Consider the following 13,164-nt stretch of genomic DNA (forward strand, 5'->3'; position numbering starts at 1 on the left):
GCATTAAAGGCTCCACAATGGAAAGTGCTGGCAAAGCAATTAATTGTACATAACTAAGGTTCCAGCCGTTAGAGTTTTGAAAACCATGTATTTCTTTTGAAGCTGGATGCACTGTGATTTTCTCATGTGATTTTAGAAAAAAAGTTCATTTATCATCTCTGTACCCAATGTGGGGCTTGAACTCCTATAACCCCGAGATCAAGAGTCACATGCTCCACCGACTGAGCCAGCCAGGTGCCCCTTAACATGTGATTTTTTTTTTTAAGATTTTATTTATTTATTTGAGAGAGAGAGAGAATGTATGCAAGAGTACGCGGGGCGGGAGGGGAGGCAGACAGGGAGGGAGACGGAAAGAATCCCAAGCAGACTCTGCTCTGAGTATGAAGCCCGACCTGGGGCTTGAACTCGTAACCCTGAGATCATGATCTGAGCTGAAATAGATGCTTAATCAACTGAGCCACCTACCATGTGCTTTTAATGGGCAAGAGTTAAATATACTCTGGTATCTTCAAGCCCTCAGCACTGCTGAAGCCAATGGTAATGGCAATTATTATTTTCAGAAAATAACATACTTTGGTTTTAAAATATGGTACAAAATAAATGCTTTAAAGGATATGAGTGAAAGGTTAAAAGTAATATTCAACAAGTGTAAACTTTTAGGGAAATATACTGACAGCCCATATATCTACATCGACAAAGAAAACAACTGATTACCTTCACACTTCATATTACAAATTTTGTGCTAGCATCAGATGATATATTATTTTATTTTCTTTACATAAATTGAGGAAGAAACATACAATCAGATCCAAATATATTACAAAGCATTTAGGGAGGTGTGTTTTGTTGCCCCACAGAAAATTATCTGAAATCGACCTTCAAAACTGAAATAAATTTATTTAAAAGCACTATCCCGGCTCTTTTCTTGTTTAGGATAAATCCTGGTTTTCACAGCAGTATCAGTAAACGGATTTGAAATTCTGTCTTACGTGGTTAACATTCCAGATGTTCCAAAAAATCATACTCAACACATTCTTCTAGTTGTTTCAAGACCCTTGGGCTATCTGTGACAGGAAACTCCAAGACCGGAGGTCCTTGGGTATCAGCAGGCATTTTACTCTGGGTTTTAAAAGCACAACTTAGAGTCTGGAAGAATGGCACCAGTTGCCTGATGCTGGAAACAGAATGCTGGCGCAGAAGGGGGAATTCATTCTTCATGGTGATCTCATCAGAGCTGCCAATTTCCTGCAAAAAAAAAAACAAAAAACACCACCCAACTCCGTAAAGATGATACGGCTTTGCTAAGGGTTAGAGATGCAAGTGAGGTACACGCGGGCTGCAGACCTAAGCTGTGGGTTTTTTAGGAACATTCACTACCAGTACTCATGGCCGTTTCCAAATGAACTCAAATGCTGGTCTTCAACTGACATTTTCCACCCCAGCCCCTGCCTGTGCCCTCCCCAGCCAGGCTCCAAACATTTTTCCTGCAGGCCTGTCCTTAGCATAATAAAGGGACTCTGTGTATAAAACTTCCACGGAACCTGATCCTGTCATCCAGGATGCTTACCTCGGCAACTGGGATGAGAAAGTGACATAAAAATGAGAAAGTAAAGATGGGATTTCTACCACCTCCAAGTTTTAACACTCGGATCAAAGAACTTTAGAAAATTATTCAAAGTCATTCAAGTCAAGCAGCGCGTGAAGGACTTCTCTCGCTGCCTAGATATGTCCCTTCTGCCACAAATATAAATTGCAAAAAGGAAGACATTTACCCCATATTTTAGTTTTAGAAGTTCCAGAATCCTAACGGTGTGGGGTTTGCATTCTTGGTGACTCTCCTCGAGATCCGACAGGAAGGCAGGGCCCTCTGTGTCCACTTCTGGAACAAATGCCCACCTGTAACTGGACAAAAAAACAAAACAAAACCCGACATCATGCTCAGAGCCAACTTCAAAAGGAGTTTTAAACAGTTTTCTTGAGATACAACTCACACACCATACGATTCACCCCTCTGAAGTGTATAATTTAGTAGCCTTTCATTTATTTGCAGAATTGTCTATCCATCACCATAATCAACTTCAGGATGTTTTCATCACCTCATGAAGAAGCCCTGCTCCCTTTACCTATCAGCCCTCCATCCCTTATACCCCCTTCATCTAGGCCACCACCCATCTATTTTCTGTCTCTGCATATTTTCTTATTGGGGACAGTCATATAAACAGAATCACAGAACACATGGTTCTTTGTGACTGCTGTCTTTCACTTCCCATGATGCTGCCAAGGTCCGTCCATGCTGCAAGGACACGTCCGTACTTCATCTCTTTTTATTGCTGAGTATTTCATTGTATGAATACTTATACATCGATGGACTTTAGATTTTCTCCACTTTTTGCTTATTATGAATAATGCTGCCATGCATACTCATATATATCAGAACCCACTTAAAAAAAAAAATCTTTCTTCCTTACAGCAGGTTTAGGTTCACAACACAATTGCCTGGAAAGTCCAAAGACTTCCGAACTAGCAATAACTCCCAACAGCCTCCACCAGAATGGTACGTCTGTAACCATCGGGGAACTGACATTGGCTCATCATTATCACCCCAAGTCCCCAGTTCAACTTAGGCCTCACTCTTGGTGGTGTGCATTCTATGGGTGTAGATAAATGTATCATGACACGCAGCCACTGTTAGAGTATCAAATAAAGTAGTTTCCCAGTCCTAAAAATCATCTGTGTTCTGATTCCCTCTCTCGTAACCCCTGACCACCTTTTCACTGTCTCCATAGCTTTGCCTTTTCCAGAATGTCACAGTTGGAATCCTACAGTCTACAGCCATTTCAGATTGGCTTCTTTCACTCTGTAGTCTGCTGTAAAGAAGAATCCACATTGTAACCACAAACATTTCTACATGATTACTCTCTCTAGGGGGACAGGACAGAGAGAAGTGGCATCTGGGGCCAGGCATGAAATTAACCATATGAGCAGCTGTGTTAAGCCTACAGGAAATGTAAGCCAACAGCGGCAAAGTGAGCTGGAGACAGTGTTCCATTTATTTAATTAGAAACAAACGGATAATGAAATCTACACAAATGCAGGGAGGACCACCAGTCCCCGACTCTTGTTTTATAAACTCTCAGTAGCAAAAACCCGTGAACAACCACCCCCCACACACACTGCCCGAAACCCATCCATAAACACTATTAGGAGTCAAATTCAGGAAACCGCAGGTGTTGCGAGCACTCTGAAACCTGGTCTTCTCTTCGGCCACTAGAAACCACTACCGGGGCTTCCCATACATGGGTCACAACGAAGTAAAAGTGCTGACAAGGAAAGTCACCATTTCAAAGAGGACACATGGTCTTATCTGACTTACATTTGAAATAACGGCATCTTGTCAGGTGGAAAAGAAAGTGCTGTGTCCAGGAATTTGCAAGCTGATAAATATAAGACCAGTTCACTCGGGGGTATCTCCCCCACGGAGGGCCCATTTCCATCGGCAATTTTCATTCTGTTGATTTTATTGCTGTTTCTATAAATTTGCAAAGAAACTCTTGTTACAAATTTGTTCGCATACGCTGTAGTCCATCTGGCTGTGCAAGGTCCATAAGGAGCCTTTTTCGTTTAAGAAATGGTCAAATAGCTGGTCCCTTCCCAAGTACTTTGAGAAAATAACACGGAGTGTTAGATAACCGTGCATCACAAAGTGATGTGCACCACTCACGGATGCACACAGACCCTCGCACAACTCACCTCAATGATTCATCATCGTCTCTCAGATCTTCTTCAAGCTGTATGAATATCTGAATCTTCAAAAGAAAACATAAATACAATTTACTACTTGAGAGCGATGAAACCGAGCTTGATGTTTAGAATGTATATGGCTGGGGCGCCTGGGTGGCTCGGTCAGTTAAGCATCTGCCTTCGGCTCAGGTCATGATCCCAGGGTTCTGGGATAGAGCCCTGCGTTGGGCTCCCTGCTCAGCAGGATACCTGGTTCTGCCTCTGCCCACTGTTCTCCCTGCTTATGCTCTCTCTCTCCATCTCTCTTTCTGACAAATAAGTAAAATTAAAAAGAAAAAAATAACAAAGCAAAAAAATCAGCAACATGAGAAGACAACCTACAGAGAGGGGGAAAATATTTACAAACCAAATATCTGATAAGAGGTCAACATCCAAAATATATTTAAAAAGTCATACAACTCAGTAACAAAAAAGCAAATAATTTAATGTAAAAATGGGCAAAGGACTTGAATAGACATTTTTCCAAAGAAGGTATCATGGCGCACAGGTCCATGAAAAGATGCTCCGCATTATTAACCATCAGGGAAATGCAAGACAAACAAACAAACAAAACCCCAGTGAGATACCACCTCACACCTGTCAGAACGGCTAGCATCAGAAAGACAAGAAACGACAAGTGTTGGTGAGGATGTGGAGAAAAAGGACATTTGTGCACTGTGGGCGGGAATGCGAACTGGTGTAACCACCGTAGGAAGGAGGTTCCTCAAAAAATTAAAAATGGAACTATGCTATGATCCTGCAATTACACTTCTGGGAATGTATCAGAAGGAAAGGCAAACACCGTGTTGACAAGATATCTGCATCCTCATGTTCACTGCAGTGTTAGTTATAAGACATGGGAAAAATCCAAGTGTCTACTGATGGATGAATGGATAAAGAAAATGTTGTAGATTATAGAGTAGAATATTATTCAGCTATAAAAAAGGAGGAAATCCTGCTGTTTGGAACCGCATGGATGAGCCTTGACAACATTATAATAAGTGAAATATATCAGACAAAGACAAATACTGCATAATCTAATTTATATGTGGAATCTTAAAAACAAACACACCAAATTCATAGAAGAAGAGATCAGATTTGTGGTTATCCAAGGCAGGTGTGGGGGAGGGGAAATGGGATGAAGGTGGTCGAAAAGTACAAACTTTCATTTTAAGATGAGTTAAGTAAGGGCGCCTGGGTGGCTCAGTGGGTTAAGCCGCTGCCTTCGGCTCAGGTCATGATCTCAGGGTCCTGGGATCGAGTCCTGCATCGGGCTCTCTGCTCAGCGGGGAGCCTGCTTATCTCTCTCTCTCTCTCTCTCTCTCTCTGCCTGCCGCTCTGTCTACTTGTGATGTCTCTCTGTCAAATAAATAAATAAAGTCTAAAAAAAAAAAAATGAGTTAAGTACCAGGGCATCATATCCAACATGACAACAATAGTTAAACTGCCGTAGGGTATATATAAAATCATTAAACGTAAATCTTAAGAGTTCTTATCATAAGGAAGAAACATGTTTTTCTTTTCCTCTTTTTATATCTATGAGATGATCGATGTTAGCTAAACTTAACAGCGGTCATCATTTCACCATGTATGTTAGTCAAATCACTCTGTACACCTTAAGGTTATATATTACTGTACGTCAATTATATCTTGGTAAAACTGGAAAAAAAAAGTTTAAAAAACAGCAAATAATATCAAACAATTTAAATCAGTGGAAATAGGCTGATGGTTAAATGATCAAATATGATTACAGAAGATAAAATATTCTCTATTTAACTAAAACCTATGTGCTACCAACTTGAACATTTTCAATATGAAGTTGGATATATATGAAATAGTGCATTGTTCCTGAAAGAGAATTTTGAAAATATTCCCGAATATGTGTTCAGAATCTTAGAACATATCTTTATGACTAATTTATAATTAAATGTGAGTAAGGAAGAACTAAAATGTGTGGTGTAATTCAGAAATGCTGCTCTTAAAAGCCTACCCACAAACTTAAAATGCTTTCTGAGATTAATGGTTGTTAACAGCCTTCCAAACAGCATTAAGCTTTTAATCTTAAATATTTTTTTTGAAGATTTTATTTATTTGATGGAGAGAGAGAGAGAGAGCTCAAGCAGGGGGAGAGGCAGACAAAGGGAGAGGGAGAAGCAGACTCCCCGCTGAGCTGCGGGGCTCCATCCCAGGACCCCAGGATCATGACCTGAGCCAAAGGCAGATGCTCAATGGACTGAGCCACCCTCAACCTTAAATATTTCCCTATAAGATTTGGCTTCAAAGAAACTCACAACATACACACAGTGAGCCTGTTATGGAAATCTATTATCAGTGAATGTGAACATCTGGCCAGGAAGTTCTTCGACGGAAATATGAAGGATCTAGGAAGGATAATTTTTCATTAGGAATCTCTAGTTATGTGAATTCGTGGTATGGTATGGTATGGTAGGTCAAGGTATGTGATGGTAATATTTCCAGTCATGGGTGTGAACTCGGTAATTTAGAACTTAAAGGATTAACCTGCAGATTATGTAAATAATGTCACCATAAATTACAGTTCACACCAGTAGCTCAGAGACATGATGACCTGACGTCTTCCCTCTAATTTGCTTTTGACTTCACTTGAGATGGCCCCTCCAACCAGATACTGGGAGGGCAAGCATTACCAGAAGATGATCTGACCCTCTTTTCGTCCTAGAGGCACTAGATCTGAAAGACTTTGCCTAGGAACTTTCCTTACCATGGAAGCAGGAAGATAGTAACTTACAGAGCTTTTTATGTTTCTTGAATTTTACCTTCTTGACCTGTCCAATGGTGGTCAGTTAGTAATGTGTACATAGTTACTCATTGTGCCTTAAAGTTTTATACTCTTTTTATACAAACTACAAAATTTCCCAGGGATGCATTAAATGGCTTTGTCTCAAAACAAATTCCCTATTTAACCAAGAGCTGATGATGTGCTACCAGCTTGGTTGAAAATTTTGCAGATAAAATTAAGATATAAATGAAATAGTATATTAATCCTGAAAAAAAGCAAAAAAACAAAACAAAACAAAAAACGCTTCAGCCCCGCTTCCAAGAGTAAAAATATTTGTACTTACTAATTCAGAGACCATTATGGGCCACAGTGAAGTCAGATGTTGGGGAGATATTCTTAGCAGCAAAACTCTGAAAAAAAGAAACATCTGAGCAGCAACTATGGATGTCTGTCCAACTCTGAGATTGTCTGTCAGGCGTTCTAAGGAAAGAAGATTTTCAAGATGTCACACAAATATGCAGTTTGAGGTTTCTCACTAGACAAAGAAAAAAAACCAAAACTGTATTTGTTTTGGCATTTAACAACAATGCAGCCTAAGAAATGGTTGCTGGGAGAATGTTTCTGCCCTGCTCGTTTACCACCAGCCCTCTGCTTTATGAAGTGAAGCGGTTCATGGTAAGGGGAGTGAAACAACTGGCACTTCTGCCTCTGCCACAGCTGACCAGAAAGACATCAACCTCTGACTTAGCCTGGAAATCCACTGGATGACCAATGACCACTAAATGCTCTTCTGAGAATATGAAATATAAGACACAAGAACCACAGACGGAACTTGGTGAGTGATGGTGTTCTAGAATCACAGACGCTGGCCGGCCACTGACACCCTATCTGGGAGTGAGGAGTGGGAAGTGGAATGAGTGAATGAAAGGGAGAGGTATTCAGTGAAGTTGGTTATTTCATGGCCAAGACTTTTTAAAAAACTTTAATTCCTGTAGGGAAAGAAGGTGTGAGTTCCTCTAGCCCCTAACAGTCTTCCTCACTTCTCCACGGAAGTAATTGTTTGCAGAATGTGATCCCCCCCCACCGCCGCCATAATAATTTAAGGTTTCTTAGGAACATGAAAAAATTGCTACAGCAAACAGCTGAACTTCTGACATGCTAGTTAAGATTAAACTTCTATTTATCTAAGCTAGCTTAAATAGGTTTTTATGTCTTGCTTTTAAAAATACTCTTGGGGGGCGCCTGGGTGGCTCAGTGGGTTAAAGCCTCTGCCTTTGGCTCAGGTCATGATCCCAGGGTCCTGGGATTGAGCCCTGCATCGGGCTCTCTGCTCAGCGGGGAGCCTGCTTCCACCTCTCTCTGCCTGCCTCTCTGCCTACTTGTGATCTCTGCCTGTCAAATCAATAAATAAAATCTTAAAAAAAAAAAAAAATACTCTTGGCCGGGGTGCCTGGCTGGCTCAGTCAGTCCAGTATGTGACTCTCGACCTCAGGGTTGTAAGTTCAAGCCGCATACTGGGGGTGGGGATTACTTAAATAGAAAGAAAAAAATTCTCTTGACCAAATGAAGGATGAAGCAGAACTCAGACACTTGACAGATATGTTGGCATTTTTTGCTTTTAAAATTCTTTTTAAATAATCTCTACGCCCAACATGGGTCTTGAACTCAAGATCCCAAGATCAAGAGTTGCACATTCTACTGGCTCAGTCAGTAGAATTTTTTAAAGAGTGGCATTTTTAAAGAGTGCTTTGGGTTTCTGGTTCTGGATGAGATGGAAGAAACAGATTACATCCTATTTCTCTAATAGCAATTAAAAAAAAATAACCTGGAACAAAAATACATAAACTGCATCAGAAAACTGAGAAGCGAAGGAAAGGTGACAGGACCGGCTAGGATCCGTGGGACTTAAGCAATGACCTGAAGGTGAGTTCCTGAGGGTTTTTAATTTTTTATTTTATTCTGGCCTGGGCACCTGAGGAAATGGTAAGCTGGAACACCAAAGTTTCGACCTGAATGAGAAAAGGCATTAAGAGACACAAATGCAGAGATGGTAACAGAAGTTTACCAGGAAAGGATTTTAAAAAGATGTGGTCTAACAATATTCCAATAATCAATTACGGACATTTGAAACAAACAGAAAATGTTAGCAAAGAAATAGGAGAAACAAAGAAGAACCAGATGGCAATTTTAGAACTAAAAAGTAAAATAAAATCTTTTTTTTTTTAAGATTTTATTTATTTATTTGACAGAGATCACCAGTAGGCAGAGAGGCAGGCAGAGAGAGACAGGGAAGCAGGCTTCCCACAGAGCCGGATGTGGGGCTTGATCCCAGGACCCTGAGATCATGACCTGAGCTGAAGGGAGAGGCTTCAACCCACTGAGCCACCCAGGCGCCCCAAATAAAATCACTTTAATAGAAAAACCCTCAGTGGTGGGCTCAACAGCACACTGGAGATGACAGAGGAAAGAGGGAAGTCGAAGACAGAATCTGTGGAAATTACTGAAACTGAAGAAAAGAAAGAAAAAAAAGTGAGGGGGGTTAAACGAGCAGGCTCAGGGACCAGTGGGACAATGAAAGATCTAATGTTTCAGTCACTGGAGTCCCAGAAAGAGGAAAAAGGGTACAGGCTGGGAAAATATTTGAAGAAATAATGTCTGAAAACATTCCAAATTTGGTAAAAGATGTACATCTACAGATACAAGAAACTGAGTGAACTCTAGGAAGGATAAAACCAAAGAAATTATGTAACATTCAGTTACATAATAAAACGTGAAAAAGTAAAGATAAAGTCTTGATAGTGGTCAGAGGGAAATGATACATTACAGTAGTCCCCTCCGTCCCCATCTTATCCACGGTCCTGCTTTCTGAGGTTGACCTTGATTGACTGCCGAAGCAGATGACCCTCCCTCTGACCTATCGTCAGGGGGTCAGTACTGGCCTCACATGAAACCTCACATGCCTATGTCATTCACCTCACTTCATCTCACCACATGGCCACCCTTCTGATATTTTGAGGGAGAGAGAGAGGACATTCATGCAACTTTCACTATAGTATACTGTAATAATTGTTGCATTATATGTGCCTGATTTATGAATTAAATTAACCACAGGCATCTATGTACAGCAAAAAGCACAGTATATGTAGTATTTGGTACTGTCCATGGTTTCAAGCATCCACTAGTGGTCTTGGAATGTACCTGTAGAAAAGGGGGGCTACTGTAACTAAAAAGGAACAATAATGTGAATGAGAGACTTCCCTCAGAAACCATGGAGTCAGAAAAAAGTAGCACATTTTTCAAGTGCTGAAAGAAAAGAACTTCACCCCAGAATTCCATTTCTCATGAAAACATCCTTCCGGGTGTTTGGTCACCCAGACCAAAAAGAAGGAAGATGAGATAAACAGTCTCCATGAAGGGAAAGAGAGAGAACTTGTGGCCAGCAGACCTGTACTCCAAGAACATCCAGAAGATATTCTTCGATGAATCAGAAATGGTTGGAAACGTGGAGCAACTGAAAGAGCATTCCATGAGTAAAAAAGACATTCTCTATCTTTCTAAACCATGCCGGAAGGTTGAAGCAGTTCTGCTAATGGACCATGCTGTGTGAGGTGTTACCAGAGGGGAAGCAGGACGCACAGTCACAGGAACACTCGGTACTGGCTGTGCAGCTGCTTGTCAGTCTTAAGCCACTTCGAAATAGAAAGTATTTTTTTAAAGACTTTATTTATTTATTTGACAGACAGAGATCACAAGTAGGCAGAGAAGCAGAAGGGAGGGTGGGGGAGGGGGCGGAGCAGGCTCCCTGCTGAGCAGAGAGCTGATTCCAGGACTCTGGGATCATGACCTGAGCGGAATGCAGAGGCTTTAACCCACTGAGCCACCCAGGAGCCCCCAAAACAGAAAGTATTATGGAAAAAGTGGTTTGTACACATATTTCATATTGGTGCTCCAAAGAAAAGCTAAATTCATAAGATTCTTCTTCAGCCAAGATGATCTATTTTAGAATCACGAATGTTCTTCAATCTCTAACCCTCCTTTCTTAGCTGAGTGATAAACCTTACGAACCCAAGGAGTTTCTTTGAGCAGAAACGGGGGAGAGCCCTGAGCTCCTACTCTCTCTCCCTCTCAGAGGCATGATTTCCTTAGAACTGTTGGATGCTTAGATCCTGCTGTGGTCAAACCATACCGCACTGTTTGAGAAAGGCTCTGGTCTGTTCTTTTCTCGCTCTATACACCCAATACCATCTCTTTAGCTCTCCGGGCCTCAGCCCACTTGTTTTAAAGGTGTGTGATGGGAGACGGGGGAGAGAATGAACAGGTCTTTGGTCTCAGGTGGGAAGGCACCAAAAGGACCATGTGATACACTGGCCTACAGGTTCTCCTTTCTAGTTTCCTCCTCTTGCCTCCACTGAGAGTGGACTTAAGGCTGCCCTTCCAGACAGCGTCGAGCGGCCAGGAGCATACAGACCACAGACGCTGCACAGACACTTGAGGACAAGTGATTCCTGGTCTTCTCCTCTCCGTGTTTTGTAGGGATGCAACAAGGCTCGGCTTTGACTCTACATTCATTATCTTTTTTCTTTTTAAATTTGAATCCAATTTTGTTAACATATAGTGTATTATTAGTTTCAGGGGCAGAACTCAGTGATTCATCAGTTGCATAGAACACTCTGTGCTCATTCCATCAAATGCCTTCCTTAATGTCCATCACCCACTTATCCCAGCCCCTCCCCGCCTCCCCTCCAGCAACCCTCAGTTTGTTTCCTTAAGTTAAGAGTCTCTTATGGGTCTCTGCATTCAGCCAAATTCTTTGGAGGGCTGCCATCACCCTTACTGGCAATCCTGGCCACCATCTTCCTGAATCAGAAATACAAGAAAGGATCTGCTGATATCGGAACATTTGCTCTCACATATTTCAAGTACTCAGGACTTCATTTTTTTTAAATTTTTTTTGAAGATTTTATTTATTTATCTGACAAGCAGAGATCACAAGTAGGCAGAGAGGCAGGCAGAGAGAGAGGAGGAAGCAGGCTCCCCACCGAGCAGAGAGCCCGATGTGGGGCCCGATCCCAGGACCCTGAGATCATGACCTGAGCAGAAGGCAGAGGCTTTAACCACTGAGCCACCCAGGCGCCCCATACTGAGGACTTGATGATGTGAAAATCTCCTTCTGTGTTTCACTGGTTGAAATTATGTCAGTTTTAAGTATAAAGATATTTAACTATTACAAATATAAAATATAGTCATAATTAATAATTGTGAGAGCTGTTAATGTTTTGAACTATAACAATTAAGAACTTTCAAATAGTTAATCAAGTGGGCATGTAAGCTGACAATTACTACTAATATCAAGAGTCATCAGGATGACTTGGAGAAGAGAATTTGTGAGCTGACAGATACATTTATAAATTTCTTTATATTTATATATTTACTTATGTATACATTGATTAATTATAGGCTCCATGCCTAGTGTGGAGCCCAGTGCAGGCCCTGAACCCCCCGACCCTGATATCAAGACCTGAGCTGAGATCAAGAGTCAGGCACTTAACCAACTGAGCCACCCAGGTGCCCCAGCTGACAGATATTTATAAACACTTTTTCTTTTAAAGGGCAGAGCAAGAGATTGATATCATAATTCTACCTGGAAACAACCCGAATGCCCTACCATTGGTGAACTGGTGAGCCAGTCACAGAATGGATACCGTTCAGCAATAAAAACCAATATGCTGTTGATAAATACGGTACGGACGACTCTCAAAACACATTAGGGAAGTCAAAGAAGCCAGACGCAAAGGCGTCACCCCACCTAATGACATTTAGGATATTCGGGACAAGAGGAAACTATGAGAGGAAGGCAGATTAGCACTTGGTAGGGACGGGGGGAAGGGAAGGGGATGACTTCCAAGGGGCTCAGGGGAACTTTCTGGGGTGATGGAAATGTTCTGCATGTTGACTATGGTGATGGTTCCATGACTGTATGTGCTTATCAAAATTCACAGAACTGTATACCCAAAAAGGTGACTTTTATTGTATGTAAATTGTACCTTAGTAAACCTGGCCCCCAATAAAGAATTTACACCATAATTCTAATATTTGAAAAATTATTTGATATACTAGTTTTCATAATATTAAGCAAAGAAATCCTTCAAGAATTGTATTAATTTTATTTGATTCCATTCAGGCTATGAGTCTTAAAGAAAACACATTTCTATTTGAGAATTCTTTTGTATCTTGGAGAAGGGTGAACTTAGGCAGAATGCCCACTTCGCCACCTGCACATTTTATGCAGGGAAAAAAACCCCTTTAAGATCATGTACAATAGCGGCAGTAGTTCATTTTTGAAGCAAAGAATATAGTGAGTACAAAAAAGAGAAAAACTTAAGGAAAGGGACTTCTCCTTCACTAGCCTCGGTTAGTGGTGGGACCTCAAATACCCTGTCCGCAGGTGGATCTAGCAGGAGGCAATGCTAAGAAAGTACTCAGACTTTCAGAAACTACCTAAGAAAAACTAACGGCATTATAATCGTCGATTTTTAAAATAAAGTTTCAGATTCGCTGATAAATTTCCCGAGGTCTTCCACAAGCACTCATTTTAACACTCTGCCATCCGGCCCAACATGCTGTGG

The 13,164-nt window shown here is 41.2% G+C and overlaps 1 protein-coding gene across 5 annotated transcripts in view; it reads right to left on the minus strand.

Annotated features, from left to right (window-relative positions):
• Nucleotides 1-715: 715 nt before the first annotated feature.
• The window catches only part of DOP1B (DOP1 leucine zipper like protein B), a 106,299-nt gene continuing 93,850 nt past the window's right edge, over nt 716-13,164 (minus strand). For 3 of the 5 annotated variants that reach the window (XM_032865360.1, XM_032865358.1, XM_032865359.1), the window contains exons 33-37: nt 6,882-7,018; nt 3,751-3,806; nt 3,374-3,529; nt 1,773-1,902; nt 716-1,245 (exon numbers count right to left, since the gene is read on the minus strand). In XM_032865360.1, the coding sequence (XP_032721251.1) occupies nt 994-1,245; nt 1,773-1,902; nt 3,374-3,529; nt 3,751-3,806; nt 6,882-7,018 (731 nt within the window). In that variant the 3' untranslated portion in view covers nt 716-993. Of the gene's footprint in view, nt 1,246-1,284; nt 1,576-1,772; nt 1,903-3,373; nt 3,530-3,750; nt 3,807-6,881; nt 7,019-13,164 lie in introns of those variants that run through there. The other 2 variants (XM_032865361.1, XR_004383616.1) reach the window with 2 other exon arrangements.

This window comes from Lontra canadensis, unplaced genomic scaffold (genome assembly GCF_010015895.1).
Source record: "Lontra canadensis isolate GAN:19392208 unplaced genomic scaffold, GSC_riverotter_1.0 scaffold29, whole genome shotgun sequence".
Classification (NCBI taxonomy): domain Eukaryota; kingdom Metazoa; phylum Chordata; class Mammalia; order Carnivora; family Mustelidae; genus Lontra; species Lontra canadensis.